Below are 20,481 nucleotides of genomic sequence, written 5' to 3' on the forward strand. Positions count from 1 at the left end.
TCCTCTGTTATTTCCCTAACTCTGTCAATAAGTATCCCACCATACACTTTTCCCCTTACACTGAGAAGACAAATGCCCCTATGATTACCACACACCTCTTTTTCCTCTTTTCCTTTGTACAAGGGAATAATTATACCTGACTTCCAATCTTCCGGGACTCTACCTTCCTCCTAGGCCAATCTGCACATCTTCCACATCCATTCTACTACTATCTCTCCCCCATGCTTCAGCATTTCACCACACACTGCATCAGTTCCTTGGGCTTTCCCCAGTTTGACTTTCTTCATTGCTTCCACAACTTCTATCTTACTGATTTCTTCCTGTCTTCTCATGTTCCTCCTTCTCCCAGCCATTCCCCAGCCACTTATACTTGCTTTACTTCCATTCTCTGTGTTCAACAATTCCTTAAAGTTTTCTCTCCATCTGCTCACTTTTTCTCCCTTCTCCACTAGTAATCTACCATTTTTATCTTTCACTCCCCCTGCCACCCTGTCTTACTCTTTTCACCTCTTTCCAGAACATTTTCTTACAGTCCCTCTACTTTACACTCAGATTCCATCCAAATTCCTCATCCACTCTTCTTACTCTCTCTTACTAATCTTTTCACCTCTCTCTTCCTTTCTACATGTAACTCTCTCTTCTGCCTCTCAACTTCTTCCACATCCCTATTTCTCATCCATTCATTGTATGCTTTCTTCTTTTGTGCCACAGCCTGTCTCACCTCTTTCTTCCACCATGCTTTTCCTTGCACCCCCTTCCGTCTTCTCATCACCCCACACACCACATCACATGCTGCACATATTTCTTCTGTGAATAACTTGCACACACCTTCCATGTCCCCTATATCCTCCAATTCATATTTACCCAATCGTTCCTCCATTTCTCTCTTATTTTCTGCCTTTTTCTCATCCTCTTGTAACCTTTCCACTCTCTTGCAACTACTCTTTCCTCCTGTCCTTCCCTTCTTCTATTTCTTCATCTTACTTGGATCTTGATTCTGGCCACCACCAAGTAGTGGTCAGAAAGTCCACTCCCCCAACCTCTATAAGCTCTTGCATCCATTACACATCTTCGCATCCTTTCATCGACACACACACATAATCAGTCATTGCCTTCCTTTTATTCAGTTCACCACCCACCCATCTTATCACTCGCCATGTATACCTGTGGATCATTTTGTGCCTGAAGAGGGTATTTGCTGTCACCAACCCTCTCCCTGCACAAATGTCCACTAACGCACTGCCATTCTCATCCATCTCAGCAGGCACACCCCACTCACCAACAATTCCATCCACCTTCACATTCCCCACTTTACCATTCATATCACCAATCAAAAATACTCTCTCTTTCCTTCCAAACTTTTCCACGTGCACTTCCCCATTTGTCCAGCACTCTTCTCTCACTCTGCTTGCACGATTTTCGTTGGTGCATACACGCACACAGTTGCCCACATTTGCATTCCAACTTTCAATCTTACCAACACAATTCTAGAGCCAACTGATCCATACGCTCTTATGTTCTTCCATCATTTACTCACAACAATGCACACGCCTTCTTTTGTCCTCTCATTCTCACCTACTCCTGCACATATACCCCATCCATACTCCCATTCTCTCACACTCTCACCTCTCCATTTAGTTTCAGTTACTCCACATGCATCCACTTTCGTACCCTCAAGCACCTGGACAATCTCTCTCTCTTTCACCTCATCATTCGCACCCTTTACATTCCACTTCGCGATCCGTACCATGTACAGTAGAAGTCCGATTTTTTGGCATCTATGGGACCAGGCAAGTGCCGAAAAATCAAAATTGCTGAATTATCAAAAACCCTACCCACTCAGTACCTTATATGTTTCGGTGAACACTATCATCACTACTCATATCATTACAGATGTGTTTGGAGAGAGAGTACTGTATACTGTTTGATACTGTACAATACTGTAATGAATACAGTACTATACATGAATATGAAAAATAAAGAAGTTAGTGAACATTCTGTATATAAATGTAATGGTACAGTAGTCCTACAAGTTCACATACACTTACCTAAACTTATAGTAGGTTCCTTATTTACATATGTACAATAGAAGGGGTTGATTGGAGTCTGGTACTGCTGGAAGAAGTCCCCAGCAGTAGAAGGTCCTGCAACAGGCCCTAAGGACTCATGGAGAATTTCAAGACTGACGAAAAAAAATTGGAAAATCTGCCGAACAATCAGAGATTTTCGTAAATGGGACTATTTCTCAAAACTGCCGAAATGTCAGATTTGCCGGGGAATTGGATGCCGAAGAATTGGACTTTTACTCTACTTTGTTCTGTCCTTGGTCGTCATCTTTTGGTCAGTCCTCGTCCGAGGCTTCTTGTTTGTCTTTTTAGTTAGCTGTTTTCCGGGGAGGGGCACTAACCCTCCTCCAACCCTTTTAGTCGCCTCATACGACAGCAGGGATACTGGGGGAGTACTCTTGATAACCTCCCTACCCCCAGGGGGTATATATATATATATATATATATATATATATATATATGGAGCCTCTGTGGTACAGTGGTAAAGTGTGCATTTTTGTACACTGGAGAGCGAGGGTTTGCGCCCTGCCAGGATGCAAATTTTGAGCATGTTGAAAAACTCTTGTTGCTTATGTCAACCTTCATTGCTAAGCTTTTCAGAGTAAATAAAATATACTTGACTGGAGAATGTCTTCATTCATTCATTCATTGCCAGACGCCATGTATCCCACACGGGGTGGCCAACGGCTTAGAGTTAATTGTTTTACAGGGAGGGGCACTAATCCTCCACCAACCCCACTTGACACGTAGGGATGCCAACAGCATCTGGTGTTCCCAGGCGGTCACCCATCCAAGTACTAACCAGAAGATTGTCTTAAAATACAGAAAAACATGGCATTTTTAGTGTGAAATTTGAGCCACTACAGTACACTATACAGTATTTATGTATATGGGTGGCATACACTGAACTTAATTATTCATGCCAAATTGTCGTGGTACGTGGTTTTAATCATGATATATACAGGGACAGTTGGTAATTACTAGTGAGCTAAATCTAATCTCAGGAATTAAAGCAGACATACTGGTACCACTACAGGTATATTATCTCTGTAGGCTGGTCTGGCCTGGAGTTGGCTGATGATCAAAATGTTATATACTTTTAAGTATAAATATTGTTTCATTTTGTGGCTAATGGCTAGCAGGCCAAGATTTTATGTATGGTAATACTTTCATGTATAATGTAGTTTTATTATTTGGGGAATGACCAGATGCTTGCATACTCTGTGCATTTTATACTGTATATGGTTAATTACCAAGATTTGGCCCAGTGTAAAGAAATAAAAATGTTATGTGTTTACTACTTGCTTATTAACTGAATGATACATATGTGTAGGCAGAACTGGGCAATTCTGCAATCAGTTTCGCAAACCACAAATTCTGCTGTTACGTAAATGTGATTTCATCTGCGGATATGCATTTTGCAACAAATTTTGTGCAAATTTGCGGTTTTGCATTTGCAGAAGTACCTCCTCAAACTCGAACCTGTCCACAGTCCAACCTGACCTCTGAGAACTTTGAGTAGTTTATTTATGTGATGGGTAACATGGAGCTGCTCAAGATGGAGTTGTCTCAGATGTTGGAGGAGTCTGATTATGACTGAGGAGTGAGGACTGAGTAGGTTAGAGTTGAGGAATAGAGGTGGACTGGTGTTAACTTGTAATTGTGAATTGTCTATCTATCTCTATCTATAGCCTGACGCCCTAATCCCGCAAAGGGTGGCCGCAGACAAAACGCCTCCAAGTCACTCTGTCACCCACCATTTGACTCCCCTCCCCCCAACTCACCCCCCCCCCTCCCTCATATACCTCTCAACTCCATCCCTCCACCTCATCCTCGGTCTACCCCTCCCTCTCCCTCCCTCCACCTCACCTACATACACCCTCTTAGTCAGTCTTTCATTCTCCATTCTCTCCACATGTCCAAACCACCTCAGTGTATTTCTCCTAATCTTTTCAACCACATCCACATCTACCCCACAACGTTCCTTCACTTCTTCATTCGTCAACCTGTCCCTCCACGTCACTCCACATGCTCCTCTCAAGTAACTCATTTCCACTGCTCTCACTCTTGACTTGTTCCCCTCTTGCAAGGTCCACGCCTCGCTTCCATACGTCAGGGTAGGGATCACAATACCATCATGCAGTGACTTCTTAACTTCCATACTCACCTCCCTATTTCTCATCACTGCTTTCAGTGTACCAACAACCTTTCTTCCCTGCTGTACCCTTTCACGTACTTCATCCCCCAAAGTTCCATCCTTACTCATCACACTACCCAAGTACTTGAATGCACTCACATTCTTCATGTCCTCACCATCCAACCTCACTGCACACTCTGTGAATTGTGAAATGTAATAATTTAATTTGTTTATCTACAATAGTGAACGATTTATTCTTGTTTTGTAGTAAAAACAATCTAATACTGTATACAAATCTAATGATATTTAAGAGAATGTATATACAGTATTTTAGTTTTATTATAAATATAATTTTGTATATCCCATTCAGTACTACAGACAATTTCCAAACTTCATAAAGTCATCTATTGTTAGTCAGAATAGAGTAAATAAAGATATAACTGCATCCCTGGGCTCCAACGCTCCTCATGGGGCAATGTAGGACTGGATGATGGATGGATAGATAATTGTAGTGGATGAGTAACTAGAGGTGATTTTTAACCCCTTGATTCCGAAAAATATCATCCTAAACCTAATGAAATCCTCTAATGGTATCCAGAATAAAATGAAACTGATGCCGTGGTTCTGAGAGAGACAAATGGTTTGCGTTTGCATTTGCATTTGCGGAACTGCAAATTTCAAGAAGTTTGTGGATTTGCGGTTGCGGATGGTAATGGTTTGGGTATGCAGATTTGCAGTTGCGGAAGTGAAATTTTGTTTGCGGTGCCCAGCTCTGCTTGAAGGGAAGCACAAAAGTTATGGTAAGTGCTTTATGTTGTTTCGTGTTATTTGGCCAATGGTAAGAACTACTTTTAATTATTTGTGTGCCTTAACATTTCAAAATACAGTATAAAAGTATAAATTAGTTATCACTTTATAGCTTGTATAAAATAATAATGCAAATAATGTAGTTAAAGGAATTGTGATATTTCAATATAGGTGGGGGTGCTCACCATCCATTCGCTCAATGTAGTGCTGCTCTTGGGTGTTTGCCCTTTCCTCTCCTCCATCCCTCTTTCTTTCCATCCTCTTCTGTCTTTCTTTCCTTCATTCTTTTCTCTTCCTTCTGCCTGTGGGTGACTTTACACTGATTGACAAGCCAAATGGCTTCATTTACTACGCTGGACAGTAACCATATGACCAAATTTTGGCGCCTGATGGTTTAGTGCAATTATGGCACTCCAATCTGATTGAGCTGGTGAAGGTTTATATCCAAGAGATGGTTGGGGTTTAATGCTCACGTAATGCCATGCAGGGATGAGTGAGGCTGGTCACTCTCATCTTAAATGTCAGGACCAACTTGCTTAGCCGCGGGCTCCTACGCTTCTCATGCGGCAACGTAGGATTGGATGATAAATGAAAATGAATGAATGAACTGTATATCATTCAGTAAAGTACCTGCATTTTTTACATTTATTAAACAAAAGTAGACTTGCAAATAATGACTAAGTTTAGCACTCAGCTCCTTAAAATCTAAGAAACGTTGTGATAATTTAGCTGTGCATATTTTGATTCTATACATTTTACTGAAGGTTATTAGAAAAAATGAAAAGAAATTGATTATCTGCCCACAGCTCTTGTACCATCAGAAATAAACATTATCCTTAAGTCATACCACTGATGGAACACCGCTTGTGTAGCTGCATGTGTAGTTGTGTACCACATGACTCTCAGTTTGTGTGTCACGTTACTCGCAGTTCCTACCTGTCAGTCACAGCTGCTCGACAGAAGACTGCTGTGTAAATATTGTTTTTATGTCAAGTTTCACAATAACCATGCTGACTACAGCAATATAAGGTCTAAATACTGTATCCCATATGTTCTCGTGGTAGGTGGGAGTGCTCACCACCCACTCACTTGATGTAGTGCTGCTCTTGAGGGGCTGCCCATTCCTCTCTTCCTTCCTTCTCTCCTTCCTTCCTCTAATGTCCTTCTTTCCTTCCTTCTTTCCTCTTCTTTCTGTCTACGGGTTACTCTACGTTGAAGGACAAGCCAAATGGTTTCGTGTACACCGGGAAACCATTTACTATGGTGGATGGTAGCCATATAAGCAAAGTATGGCACCTGGTGGTTTAGTGGGTAATTAAAGTGCCCCAGTTGGATTGAGCCTGTGCAGGTTTATATCGAAGGGGTGGTTGGAGTTAATTTCTCACATGATGCCACTGAGGGATGAGTGAGGCTGATCACTTTCATCCTAAATGTCAGGACCATCTTGCCTGGCCCCGGGCTCCTGTGCTCCTCATGGGGCAATGCAGGATGAGATGATGTATGTATGCATATGTTTTAGTTCAAGCATTTTACCCTTGAAGACCATGAATAGGACGTGGGATATGATCGTATTTTTGGAAAATATTCATCATTTCAACCTTAGTTCACACCTGAAATGGTGGAGTAATAAGTGCTGCAAGAACTTTCAGAGTGTAGGGTCATTGGATAAAACAACCATTTATTTTTCTTAATCCTTACTCAGCTGATTTCAATTTTTGAGTAAGTTTTCCATTCCAGTACAGATGCCAGTATTAATTGTCTTTTGCTTGCCAGTTTACATCACTATCTGTTGCCCTATCTTGCTTTCTTGCTTTGAAAGAATTGCAGACAAATTTTGATTAATTTTGTGGTAGACAAGAGGGAAGTATTGTGTGTACCATACGTACTGTAGCAGTCAGTTTTTGCATACCCCTGAGAGCTCCACTGCTCTAAATGCTCAAGCTTTGCTTGATAAGCTCAAAAAAGCAACTTTTCTGGAAGCTGAGAGATGCTGCTTTGTTTTAAATGTTACTAGTTACTCTCAGAATAAGTTATGAAAGAAGGCTTAATAGTCAAATATTTGAAGGAGGAGAAATGTCTTTTGGATATGAGATAGAGCTATGACTGAAGAAATAAGAATTCAGAAAAAGTGTCATATAATAGATATTACAGTATTAGCCATTATCAGGGAGGGTAGGAGGGTTTGGAGGCAGGAGAGAGTGGAATAGAAGGAGTGACAAAGAGAAGTAGTAGTATCAGAAACATTGGAGAGAGAATCAAAGACAGAGTGCTGAAGTGTAGAGAGTTGAGTGGCATTAAGTTATCACAGTTAATGAAGAGAGGGAAATCAGATACCAGGTACTGAATGATCAAGAGATATTTGTAAAATTATGGAAGAAGTATATACACTACGGTAATGTATATTCATGGAGGAATGAAGTGAGGCTTGCTTAATACAGTATTGGGAATTTTTATTCAAAAACAGTAGGTACTAGAAGTCGGTACCTGATGTTGGTAAACCTCATCACCAGTGCGGTATTTTCCTGTCATTATGTGGACCAGTTCTGCTTCCTCTGGACGAGTATAGTGTATCAAATCCATCACCAGGCTTTAAAAGCACATAATTTGCATATTTGGCATGAAAAATGTAAAATTCCACCATATTATTATGCACTACTGAATGATATTATTAACGCATCTTTAGCACGAAAAATGTAAAATCCCACTCTGTTATTACGCAGTACTAAATGATATCATCATATAAATCAAGCTATTCAAGGTATTCATTTTTGTGTTTCACCAAGAACAAAAGTTTGTATATTTACATTAGATGTAATCCTCTGAGTGACAATTTCTGTTTCCAAGTATTCTTTCTGGTGGTTGATGACTGCTGGGTTCACTATGATATCATCATCATCATCATCTGGACTTCCATTCCCACCCTAGGGCAGGGCGAGGAATAACTACGTCCATACAGACCAAATTCGCCCTATTGAGTGGGTCACGCTTCCATTCACTCTTCATTCAAGCCCCAGGAATCTTGGCTCTGTCTGATATGCGAAAAACTTTCACCATATTTTGTCATCATCAACATCTGGACCTCCTTTCCCACTCTTGGCCAGGGTGAGGAGTAGCAATGTCCAGACAGCCCACATTTGCCAAGTCCAATGGGCCACGTTTCCATTCGCTTGTCATTCAAGCCCCTGGAGTCCTGGCGCTATCGGATATGCCAAAAACATTCACTACGTTCTGTAGCTTCACATAAACGTATCCGATTGAGTCAATCTGGACACTGCCACATTAAAATGGGGTGCCAAATCCCTGATCATGTGCTTCTCCTCTGAACATTCATCCAGCCAGCTCGATCTCGTCAGTTCCCTAGCCTCACCGACTTTCGAACCTCTCTTCCTCACACACTCATCCACCATATCTCTCCACCTTCTCCTTGGCCTACATCACGTCCTCCCTCCCTCAGATTCGCTCAGATATACCTTTTTCACCACTCCATTGTTATCCATTCTCTCCATGTGACCGTACCATCTCAGTACACTCTCTTCGATTCTGGTGTCTACCGACTTCCTCACTCCACATCTTTCACGATCACATTATTTCGTATCCTGTCCACCCTCTGTACTCCACATACATTCCTCAGCAGTCCCATCTCCACTACTCTTACTCTTGACTTCTCATTTTCATGCCACACCATAGTCTCACATCCATATGTTAAAGTTGGCACTAACACTCCTTCATGCAAGCCTTGTGCAGCTGCAGCACTCAAGCCTCAGTTTCTTATCAAGGCCTTCATTGCACCAGCTATTTTTCTTCCTTGTGTCACTCTACTTTCATCTTCTCTTGCACATTTTCCTCTCTTTTCTATCACTGTACCCAGGTATTTGAACTCTCTCACCAATTCCAGTCTCTCTCTGTTCACTATAACATCACACTGGGAGTCACCGTCTCTCTCAGTAACCATCATTTTACTCTTTTCTACATTTACTTTCAAGGGATGACGCTCACAGACATCAGCAAAACATTGCACTATCCTACCAATTTCTTGTCCAGTACTTGCAAGCAGTACTGCATCGTCGACATTCAACAAATTTGAGATATTTCGTCCATCACCATTCATTACCAATGCCATCCCGCTCTCCATTACTCATGTTTTTACTTCTCTCATCACCCCATCCATATATATAGGATACTGAACAACCATGGGGACATCACACAACCCTGTCACATGCCCACACCAATCATGAACCATTCACTTAGATTCCCATTAACCCATACACATGCTTCACTACCATCATAAAAACTCTTGATGGCACCTAGCAGCTTACCGTCTACACAGTACATGTGCAGAACTTTCCACAATGCTTCTCTGTCCACTATGTCGTATGCTTTTTCTAGATCCTTGAATGCCATAAACACCTTATGGTCCTTCTCACAAGCCTTCTCTGCTATCTGTCTCACTGCAAATATTTGATCCACACATCCTCTGCCACTCCTAAAGCCACCCTGTTCATCGCTCACTAGGACTTCTGATATCTTTCTTACTTTCTTTATAATAATTCTTCCATATACCTTCCCTACCACACTCAATAAACTTATACCATGATAATTCTTGCACTCACTTCGCTCACCTTTATTTTTGTACAGGGGTACTCTGCAGGCACAATTCCACTCATCCATGCCTTCATACTTATCTCCAACAAGCACTTCATTCCACCTCTCCACTACACATAAGCATCTATGCACACACCTCATCAACCCCAGCTGCTTTCCCATTTTTCAGCTGCTTCTCGGCACTGTTCACCTGTGCGTGTGTCATGTATCCTGGCACTGCATCCCTTCTCTGCACACCCCCTAAACCAATCATGTTTACAGCCACTTTACTTTCTCTGTTCCTATTCATCAGGCTTTCAAAATATTCTTGCCATCTGCTCATTACTTCATCCCCATGCGTTAATAATCTACCACCTACATCCTTCATACCATCACATTTCTATCCGCTTTCACATCTACATTTCCATGCCTCTTTCCAGAATAACTTCCTGTTTTCTGAGTAGTTTGCGTTCATTTACCTCCTCCTTTTTCCTCTTCAATAGGCTCTTTAGGTGCCTCTTGCTCTCAATATGTTCAGTTCTTCATTCAACTGAACCCCTGTCCTGTAACCACTTTAGCCACTTCTTCCTCTTTTCCTCCACTGCTCTCTTAACCTCCTCATCCCACCATGCCGTACCTTTCTTCATTGTTGTTACTCTTGCCACACACCACGCCGCTTTAGCATTCCTAACTAAGCAGTCCCTAAATGCATTCCACAGGCTGTCCAGATCCATTTCATTCCAATTTACTGATTCTAACTCCTCCTCTACTTTGGCCCTGTAATCATCTGCCATTTCTTTGATCCTCAGCTTCACAGCTTTCAGTCTTTCTCCCTGATTGCTCCTCTCTCTCCTGATTCATCTAACTCCTCTCAGCTTGATCTTGCATACCACAATCATATGATCTGACAGACCTCCACATCGTCCTCTCACGGCCCTTGTGTCAGCAACCATTCCCATCAACGACCTCTCTACGAGCACGTAATCAATCAGGCTGCTTTTAACATGATCCCCGTTTCCTCTGTACCACGTATATTTATGTGCATCTTTGTGTTTGAAATACGAGTTACAAATGCACGACGTCCTCTCCTGGCACGTATCCTTTAGTCCCTTCCCATTATCATTTTCTCCTGGTACTCCATTACAACTCATTATGTCATCCTCAGGACCAGTGCCAACTCTTCCATCCATATCCCCCATTACGATCATTTTATTGCTACTGGGCATTTCTCCCACTACTTCATCCAGCTCATCCCAAAACCTGTCTTTCTCTCACTCCTGTCCTCAAACAGTGCATATGCTACAATCACTGCCGCTTTTACCTTCTCAGACTTGAACTTGACATACATACACCTCGAGCTGACACATTTGTAGTCTCTCATTCCACTCTGCCACTCCTTATTCATTGACAGAGCAACTCCTTCCTTGCATCTTCCTCTCCCATTCATTCCTGATCTCACACATTTCACACCCTCCCACTTCTCCACTTCACACCCTTTCATCTTCGTGTCACACAGTGCCATCACGGCATATCTTGCACTCTTGAACACATTCACCACTTCCACCCTCGTGCTTTCCTCATTCACACCTCTCACATTCCACATGACCATGTGAATGTGCCCATTTGCTTGGGGCCTAGGACAGGTATTGCACCCTCTGAGGCACTCTGAAATAACTTCCATGATTAAGTGATTTTGGATAAGGGAATCTGGGCAACACTTAACCGTGCCAGAAACCCCATTTAAATGGTTACCACCCAGCATAGTAAATGGTTTCCTTGGTACAGGAGAATATAGTATTAATGCTGTAAATTAATGTACTAACAGAATGTGAACTGATATGTATCATGTATTGATTCAGTATATTGATGATAAGCACTTTATCAGTTCAGTTAACCAGTGTAAATCACTTGAAGCTGGTGTATAGTGATGTGTTTTATTGTACAGTATAAAATTGCTCTAACTCTGCAGGCTGCTAATAGAAACCCCTAGTAGCTACTTTGTAGTGATATGGTTTACTGGACAGTTTACATGTACCATTTTTCTAACTACAGACTGCAGCAGTAGCCCTGTCAGCATTGATACAGGCCATGGCAGAAATGGACATGGTGGCAATCACTCGGCGAATATACAATCGAAACAGCAATCCTGTGATGGGTGCCCTTTTTCCTGAGATAACCAAAGATTATGAGGTAAGTCGGCATAGTAGATCTAGTCAAGTTTTGATATACAATATTGTTAAATATGTAAGGAACTGGTGACAAAATTTTTTTAAACAGTAATGCAGAATCAGTGTTTAACCTTCTGTGGCCGAGCTGATGGAATTCATTGGGACTCACAGGCCGGCCCCAACACCAATTTTTCAAGTTTCAAAAATCGTTCTCCCCCTCACCCCCCACCCTGCCAAATTGAAGAGAAATGTCAGTTGCACTTGGCAGTGCAATTTTTAGCTTCCTAGACCCATACTGTACTTTGCAATGAAGTGCAAAAAATTTCACCAAGTGACTGCACACTTACCTCTGAAAACTAAGCACAAGAGTGAAAAAACATTACACTAAGAAATGGGGGGTGCCCATCATCCACTCACTCAGTGTAGAGGTGCCATATGATCTCAACACTGAGTGACAAGCCAAATGGTCTCCTGTACACAGGAAACCATTTACTATGCTAGGTGGTAATGGTATAACTGGGTTTTCTGGCAAGGTTAAGTGTCCCCCAGATTCCCCTATCCAAAATCACTTAATCATGGAAGTCGTTTCAGAGAGCCTCAGAGGGCCTAATACCTGCCCAGGTCCCCAAGCAAATGGGCAGATTCGCATGGCCATGTGGAACAGGAGGTGTGAATTCTGAGAGCAAGAGGGTGGAAGTGGTGAATGTGTTCAAGAGTGTGAAATGTACCATGATGGCATTGTGTGAAACGAAGATGATAGGATGTGAATTGGATGAGCGGGAGGGTGTGAAATGTGTAAGATCGGGGATGAATGGGTGAGGAAGATGCAAGGAAGGAGTTCCATTGTTGATGAATGATGTGTGGCAGAGTGGAATGAGAGACTACAAATGTGTCAGCCCTAGGTGTAGGCTATGTCTGTCAAGTTCAAGTTTGAATAGGTGAAAGCGGCAGTGATTATAGCATATACACCGTGTGATGACAGGAGTGAGAGAGAGAAAGACAGGTTTTGGGATGAGCTGGATGAAGTAGTGGGAGAAATGCCCAGGAGTTATAAAGTGATTGTTATGGTGGATATGAATGGAAGAGTAGGCAGTGGTCCTGAGGATGACATGGGTTGTTACGAAGTATCAGGAGAAAATGATAACGGGAAGCGACTGAACGATGTGTGTCAGGAGAGGAGGTTGTGCATTTGTAACTCATATTTCAAACACAAAGATGCACATAAGTATACATGGTATAGAGGGAACGGGGATCGTGTTGAAAGCAGCCTGATTGATTACATGCTTGTAAAGAGGTTGATGATGGGAATAGTTGATGATATGAGGGCCTTGAGAGAACGGTGTGGAGGTCTGTCAGATCATATGATCGTGGTATGCAAGATCAAGCTGAGAGGAGTGAGGTGGATCAGAAGAGAGAGGAGCAATCAGGGAGAAAGACTGAAAATTGAGCAGCTGAGGATCAGAGAAATGGCAGCAGATGATTACAGGACCAAAGTAGAGGAGGAGTTAGAATTAGTGAATTGGAATGAAATGGATCTGGACAGCCTGTGGAATGCAAATAAGGATTGCATAGTTAGGAATGCTAAAGCAGTGTGTGGTGTGGCAAGAGTAACAACAAAGAAAAAAGGTACGGCATGGTGGGATGAGGAGGTTAAGAGAGCAGTGGAGGAAAAGAGGAAGAAGTGGCTAAAGTGGTTACAGGACAGGGGTTCAGTTGAAGTAAGAACTGAATGTATTGAGAGCAAGAAGCACGTATATGGTAGTACTGTATATGGTAGGATACTTATTGACAGAGTTAGGGAAATAACAGAGGAATTGGTTGGAGAAGAACAGGGAGGTTTTAGGAAGGGAAGAGGTTGTGTTGGCCAGATATTCAGTCTTAGATCCTTAGTGGAAAAGTTTCTAGAGAAGGGAAGGAAGTTGTATGCGGCCTTCATGGATTTGGAGAAAGCATATGACAGGGATTGTGAAAAGAATTAAGAATATATGGAGTAGATGGAAAGCTGTTGAATGCCGTGAAGAGTATGTATGAGGGTGCTAAGGCTGCAGTGCATGTGGATAGTGAACTGAGTGAATTTTTCTATTTGAGGGTTGGATCGAATCAGGCATGTGTCATGTGTCCATGGTTACTCAATCTGTTTATGGATGGGGTTATAAAAGAGATACACGGTAGGGCAGTGGATGATGGAACTAGAGAGTGGTCAGTGTCTGGAAACTCCCTGTACTGTTGTTTGCAGATGATGCAGTGTTGTTGAGTGAAGATGAAGGGAAGCTGCAAGGCTTGATGGATAAGTTTGGGAGAGTATATAAGAAATGGAATCTAAAGGTGAATGTAGGGAAGAGTAAAGTTATGGTCCTTGAGAGAGGTGAAGTCAGTGAAATAACAGTGAGGTTGGATGAGGAGGAAATGGAAAATGTAAGTGCTTTAAAGTACTTGCATAGTGTGATGAGTAAGGATGGAAGTTTAGAGGGTGAATTGCTTGAAAGGGTACAACAAGGAAGAAAGGTTGCTAGTTCCCTGAAAGCAGTGATAAGAATCAGGGAAGCGAGCATGGAAGTGAAAAAGTTACTACATGACAGTATTTTGATACCAACTCACATATGGAAGTGAAGCTTGGACCTTGTTGGAGGGACAGAAGTCAAGAGTGAGAGCAGTGGAAATGAGTCATAAGCATGTGGAGTCACATGGAAAGACAGATTGACAAGTGAGGAAGTGAAGGAGGGTTATGGTGTGGATGTGATAGGAAGCTTTAGGAAAAACACATTGAGATGGTTTGGCCATGTGGAGAGGATGGAGAGTGAAAGACTAACGAGGACAGTGTATGTGAGTGAGGTGGAGGGTGGGAGAGGGAGGGGGAGGCCAAGTATGAGATGGAGGGATGGAGTGGAGAGGTATATGAGAGAGGGGGGTGTGAGCTGGGAACAGGGCAGTGAAATGGCAGGGGACAGGGCGACATGGAGGCGATTTGTTTGTGGCCACCCCTTACGGGATTAAGGCATCTGGCAGTAGATAGATAGATGGAAGAAGCACGTAAAGAGACTAATGAAGAGGAAAAAAGAGGAGGTAAGTGATGATCCAGAAAGAAAAATGAATGTGAACTACAATACTCTGAGAATGGGAAATTATTCTGGAAGGAAGTGCGGTAATCTTAGAAGTGAAAGCGGAAAGAAATGTGATGGTGTGAAGGATGTAGGTGGTAGATTATTAACCCATGGGGATGAAGTAAGGACCAACTGGAAAGAATATTTTGAAAACATGAGTACGGGAATAGAGAGAGCACAGTGGCTGTAAAACATGATTGGTTTTGGGGGTGTGCAGGAAGGAATACAGTGCCAGGGTACGCAACACTTGCACAGGCAAAGAGTGCTGTGAAGCGGCTGAAAAATGGGAAAGCAGCTGGGGTTCATGAGTTGTGTGCATAGATGCTTAAGTGTAACACAGAGAGTGGAATGAAGTGCTTGTTGGAGATATGTATGAAGGCATGGATGAGTGAAACTGTGCCTGCAGAGTGGAAAAAGGCTGTGATTGTACCCCTGTGCAAAAATAAAGGTGAGCAAAGTGAGTGCAGGAATTATCGTGGCTTAAGTTTATTCAGTGTGATAGGGAAGGTATATGGGAGAATTATCAGAGAGAAACTAGGAGAAGTCCTAGTGAGTAATGAACAGGGTGGCTTTAGGAGTGGCAGAGGATGTGTGTATCAAATATTTGCAGTGAGGCAGGTAGCAGAGAAGGCTTGTGAGAAGGACCATAAGGTGTTTATGGCATTCTTGGATCTGGAAAAAGCATACAACAAGTGGACAGAGAAGGATTGTGGAAGGTTTTGCACATGTACGGTGTAGGTGGTAAGCTGCTAGGTGCCGATAGTGAAGCATGTGTAAGGGTTAATGGGCATCTAAGTGAATGGTTCATGATCGCTGTGGGTGTACAACAAGGTTGTGTGATGTCCCCATGGTTGTTCAGTATCCTGTATATGTGGATGGGGTAACGAGCGAAGTAAAGGCACAAGTAATGGAGAGAGGGATGGCTTTGGTAATGAATGGTGATGGATGGAATATATCAAATTTGTTGTATGCTGACGATGCAGTACTGTTTGCAAGTACCGAACAAGAACTTGGTAGGTAGTCCAGAGTTTTGCTGATGTCTGTGAACTTCGTGCCTTGAAAGTAAATGTAGAAAAGGGTAAAGTGATGGTTATTGAGAGAGAAGGTGACTCCCAGTGTGATGTTACAGTGAATGGAGAGAGACTGGAATTGGTGAGAGAGTTCAAATACCTGGGTACAGTGATAGAAAAAGAGAGGAAAATGTGCAAAAGAAGTTGAAAGTAGAGTGACACAAGGAAGAAAAGTAGCTGGTGCAATGAAGTCATTGATAAGAAACAGATGCTTGAGTGTTGCAGCTGCACAAGGCTTACATGAAGGAGGGTTAGTGCCAACTTTAACATGTGGATGTGAGACTATGGTGTGGCATGAAAATGAAAAGTCAGGAGTAAGAGTAGTGGAGATGGGGCTGCTGAGGAATGTATGTGGAGTATAGAGGGTGGATAGGATACGAAATAATGTGATTCGTGAAAGATGTGGAGTGAGGAAGTCAGTGGACACCAGAATTGAAGAGAGTGTACTGAGATGGTATAGTCACGAGGAGAGAATGGATAATAATGGAGTGGTGAAAAAGGTATATCTGAGCGAATTTGAAGGAGGGAGGAGGTGAAGTAGGCCAAGGAGAAGGTGGAGAGATAAGGTGAATGAGTGTGTGAGGAAGAGAGGTTTGGAAGTCGGTGAGGCTAGGGAACTGACAGGAGATCGAGCTGGCTGGATGAATGTTGTGAGGAGAAATGCATGATCAGTGATTTGGCACCCCTTTTAACGTGGCAGCGTCCGGATTGACTCATTCGGATACGTTTATGTGAAGCTACAGAACGTGGTGAATGTTTTTGGTGTATCCGGTATTCTGTGGCTTCCATTGCGATAGACATCTACTCGCCATCAAAGTTAGGTAGTAACTGTTGGAGTTAGAGTGTTGGTGATGGGGAAACAAAGTTGCCAGATCGCAATGGCCACATTACCAAACGCCTCAATTTTCATTACCAAATTTAACTTTTCATTACCAAATTCATAAAGCTAGCATCTATTCTTCACTAATTGTTTATACAAGTGGAAATACATGTAATCAATCTTCTTATAATTAACAGCATGTTGATTATTATCACGCTATATAGGCTACAAAATTAATGAGAGAGAGCAAACAATCCACCATCTCCATCCTGTGTATTCTCATACATGTAAAAAATCCGTTTCGTAATGCATTATTCTGATTCATTACCAAACAAATTTTTCATTACCATATTGGCCCACATTTGGTAATGAAAAATACCAAATGGCAACCCTGACAGGGGAGGGGGGAGGAAGGAAGGGGTGAAGGGGCCATGGTGTAAACCAGCTGTTCGGTGCTGCAAGGCAATTTCAAATTATGGTTGGGAAAAAATTAGGATTTTTGGGGATTTTTTTGCGATTTTTGGCCCATTTTGGGAATATTGGATCCCGGGACGAAAATGTCCGGTAAGTGGGGATGTCCGGAAATTGGGCGTCCAGATATTACTGGGATTACTGTATATATATATATATATATATATATATATATATATTTATGTATATATATATATATATGTTTATGTATATATATATATATATATATACTGTATATATATATATATATATATATATATATATATATATATATATATTTATGTATATATATATATATATATATATATATATATATATATATATATATATATATATATATATATATATATATATATATATATATATATACATATATTTATGTATATATATATATATATATATCTATATATTTCTTTTGTTCATTCGTTTTTCAAGGCTCCAACATGCTTGCCTGTGTCGGCCTTAGACACCTGATGGCGGCTCTCCATGCTGCACGATTTTCGCAGCCTCCCTGTTCAGTCCCTTAACCCTTAGGTCACACTTAATGGCCTTGTCCCACGTCTTTCTTGGTCTGCCTCTTGCAGCCCCAACCCCAGTATTAACACTTCTCACCTTCTGCACTCATTTATCATCCCCCATCCTCTCCAAGTGCCCAGACCATCTCAATCTAACTCTTCTCATCACAACACCAATACACTCCAGTCCCATCTTACCTCTCAACTCTTCCATCGTAAACCCAGCCCCCCCAGGCCTTGCACGCAGGGATGCACCGCACATCCACCTAATCATTGTCATTTCTGTACGTTTGAGCCTGCAAATATCCTCTTCCTTTAATGCCCAGGTCTCACTACCTTACTGCATCACACTCCTAACACATGCTGCATACAAAGATCCCTTAGCACGTAGGGAGAGTCCTCTCAGTGTCAGGAGAGGCAACAGCTCCCTGAACTTTCCATCCACTTTTCACCCTAGTCACAGAGCCAGCTCCAGCCCCACCTCCAGCACATAACATGTCTCCCAAACAACAAAACTCTTCCACTCTCTCAAGAGACTCTCCAGCAAGTTCAATCCTTTCACGCCTGACAGTCTCCACCTGCTCTCCCCAACACGCCGCACACATAAAATCAGCATTATCTCGCAGTCTACTTCTGATACCACTACATCTCTTGTGCACCCATTTATCACAAACACTGCACAAGGTGGAATTACTTCCCACGCCTTTGTGGCAAACTGCACATGGTCACTCTCTCTCGTCTTTGACAGTACCGCCACCAGCCTTAGATATCATCACTTTTGTTTTATCTGCATTTACCCTTAAGCCTTTGTGCCCCATACCATCTGTCCACTTCCTAAATCTTCCCTCTGCCTCCCTTTCATTCTCTGCAATCAAGTCATCAGCATACAACATCTCCCATGGGAGTCCATTTCTGAAGTCACATGAGAGGGTTTCAAGTACTGTGATAAACAACATGGGACTCAAAACTGACCCCTGATGCACACAAGCATTCACGGAAAACTCCTCACTCAAATCTCCATTCACCTTTACCTGGGTGCGAGCACCCACATACATGGCCATAACCACCCAAACCAGCCAACCTTTCTCATTGTCCACCTCACCACCTCTCTAGGGACTTTGTCAGAGGCCTTTTTCAAATCAACAAAAACAAAGTACAGATCCCTTTTCTTCCCAATATATTTTTCCTGAAGCTGTCGAACAATGAATATGGCATCAGTGGTCCCCCTGCCTGGCATAAACCCAAACTGCATCTCGTCAATATTCAATCTTTCTCTAATCATACCTTCTTGAACTCTCTCCATTACCTTCATTATCTGATCTAAAGCTTTATACCTCTATAATTTCCTCTTTCCAGGGCATAGCTTTATACCTCTATAATTTCCTCTTTCCAGGGCATCACCCTTCCCTTTGTACACATTTGCAATTACACTCTTCAACCAATCATCTGGGACAACACACTTATATAAAATCATATTTATCAGGTCAGTGACTAACCTCACCCCTTTATCTCCTGAGGCCTTCAACATTTCGGCAGTCAGTACCCTTCCCCACCTGCATCCTACCTATTGCCTCACTCACAGTAGCAGCGTCAATCAAAGACCAAGGGCCAAACACTGGATCTGCTGGCTCCAAACCTTCCCTGTCCTAGTCAAACTCCTCAATCAACAACCAGCTATAATGCTTTCTCCATTCATCTTTAATATCCCCACTGTTCACCACAACCCTTCCTTCATCATTCTTCACACACTGCTCACCTGTAATATCCCAGTTATCTCATTTCACCTGATTTGCCACTTTAAATATATTTTTCCATTCCCCATGGTTTAGGTTATCAAGTAAAAGTCTCTGTGACTCAGACTTCGCCCTGTATACCTCTCTTCTAGCCCTACGCTTGACAGCCAAGTATTCCTCCTTGTTACTGCCCTTCTTCCATTCCCAGAAATGCCTTCTTTTCTCCTTAACTGCAGCTTCTACACCCTCATCCCACCACCAAGTTACTTTGTCCCTGTGGGCCTCTTGTCCAACCACATATTACATCAGTAACTCTCAAGTGGTTTTTCTTGAGGGCTCTGTACTGTTCATTAATGCCTCTGTCTACAGCTCCCTGTTCAGCCACCATTCTCCTTAACTCGCTGTAGAAGGCATCCCGTACTACTTGGTTTTCCAGCTTCCATATTTTCCTCCTAGGTACATAAGTCCTCTTTTTCATCACTTGTTCTTTAAGCACCATATCACAAATCAATAGTTTGTGTCGCTGCACACACTCCCCTCTTCCTATACCTTTAACATCCTTCACTAACCTCCTATCAGCCCTCCTAACCAGAAAATAATCTATCTGACTGCTATTTCCCCCAGACTCATACGTAATTAACCTACCCTTTCTTTTCCCAAAATGTATGTTGCATGCAGTCATGTTTGTTGCCTCCCCAAACTCGAGTGTCCTTTCCCCTTCCGCATTCCGTACACCATATGCACATCGCCCATGTACTCCTTCATAACCTTGAGCTGCTTCACTTACATGACCATTTAAGTCCCCTCCCAAAACCACTGTTTCATCATCCCCCATACCTCCTACTACACGTATTAAGTCATCTCAAAGTCTATCTTTCTCTACCCCATCCAAGCCTTCCTGTGGAGCATATGCCAATATACAGTAATCATCCCAATAACCAACGTAATAGAGCCAAAGGCATGTTTGGATATTGGGCCCCTGCTTCCTGGACTGGTACTTATGGACCCTGAC

At 42.3% G+C, this 20,481-nt stretch overlaps 1 protein-coding gene across 1 annotated transcript in view; it reads left to right on the forward strand.

Annotated features, from left to right (window-relative positions):
* Ku80 (X-ray repair cross-complementing protein 5 Ku80) overlaps positions 1-20,481 on the forward strand; it is a 239,485-nt gene that overhangs the window by 131,969 nt on the left and 87,035 nt on the right. The window contains exon 10 of the mRNA XM_080283853.1: positions 11,644-11,781. Within this exon, the coding sequence (XP_080139979.1) occupies positions 11,644-11,781 (138 nt within the window). The remainder of the gene's footprint in view (positions 1-11,643; positions 11,782-20,481) is intronic.

This window comes from Coenobita brevimanus, chromosome 98 (genome assembly GCF_032717465.1).
Source record: "Coenobita brevimanus isolate Jiangsu-jjx chromosome 98, ASM3271746v2, whole genome shotgun sequence".
In the NCBI taxonomy this organism is placed as follows: Eukaryota; Metazoa; Arthropoda; class Malacostraca; order Decapoda; family Coenobitidae; genus Coenobita; species Coenobita brevimanus.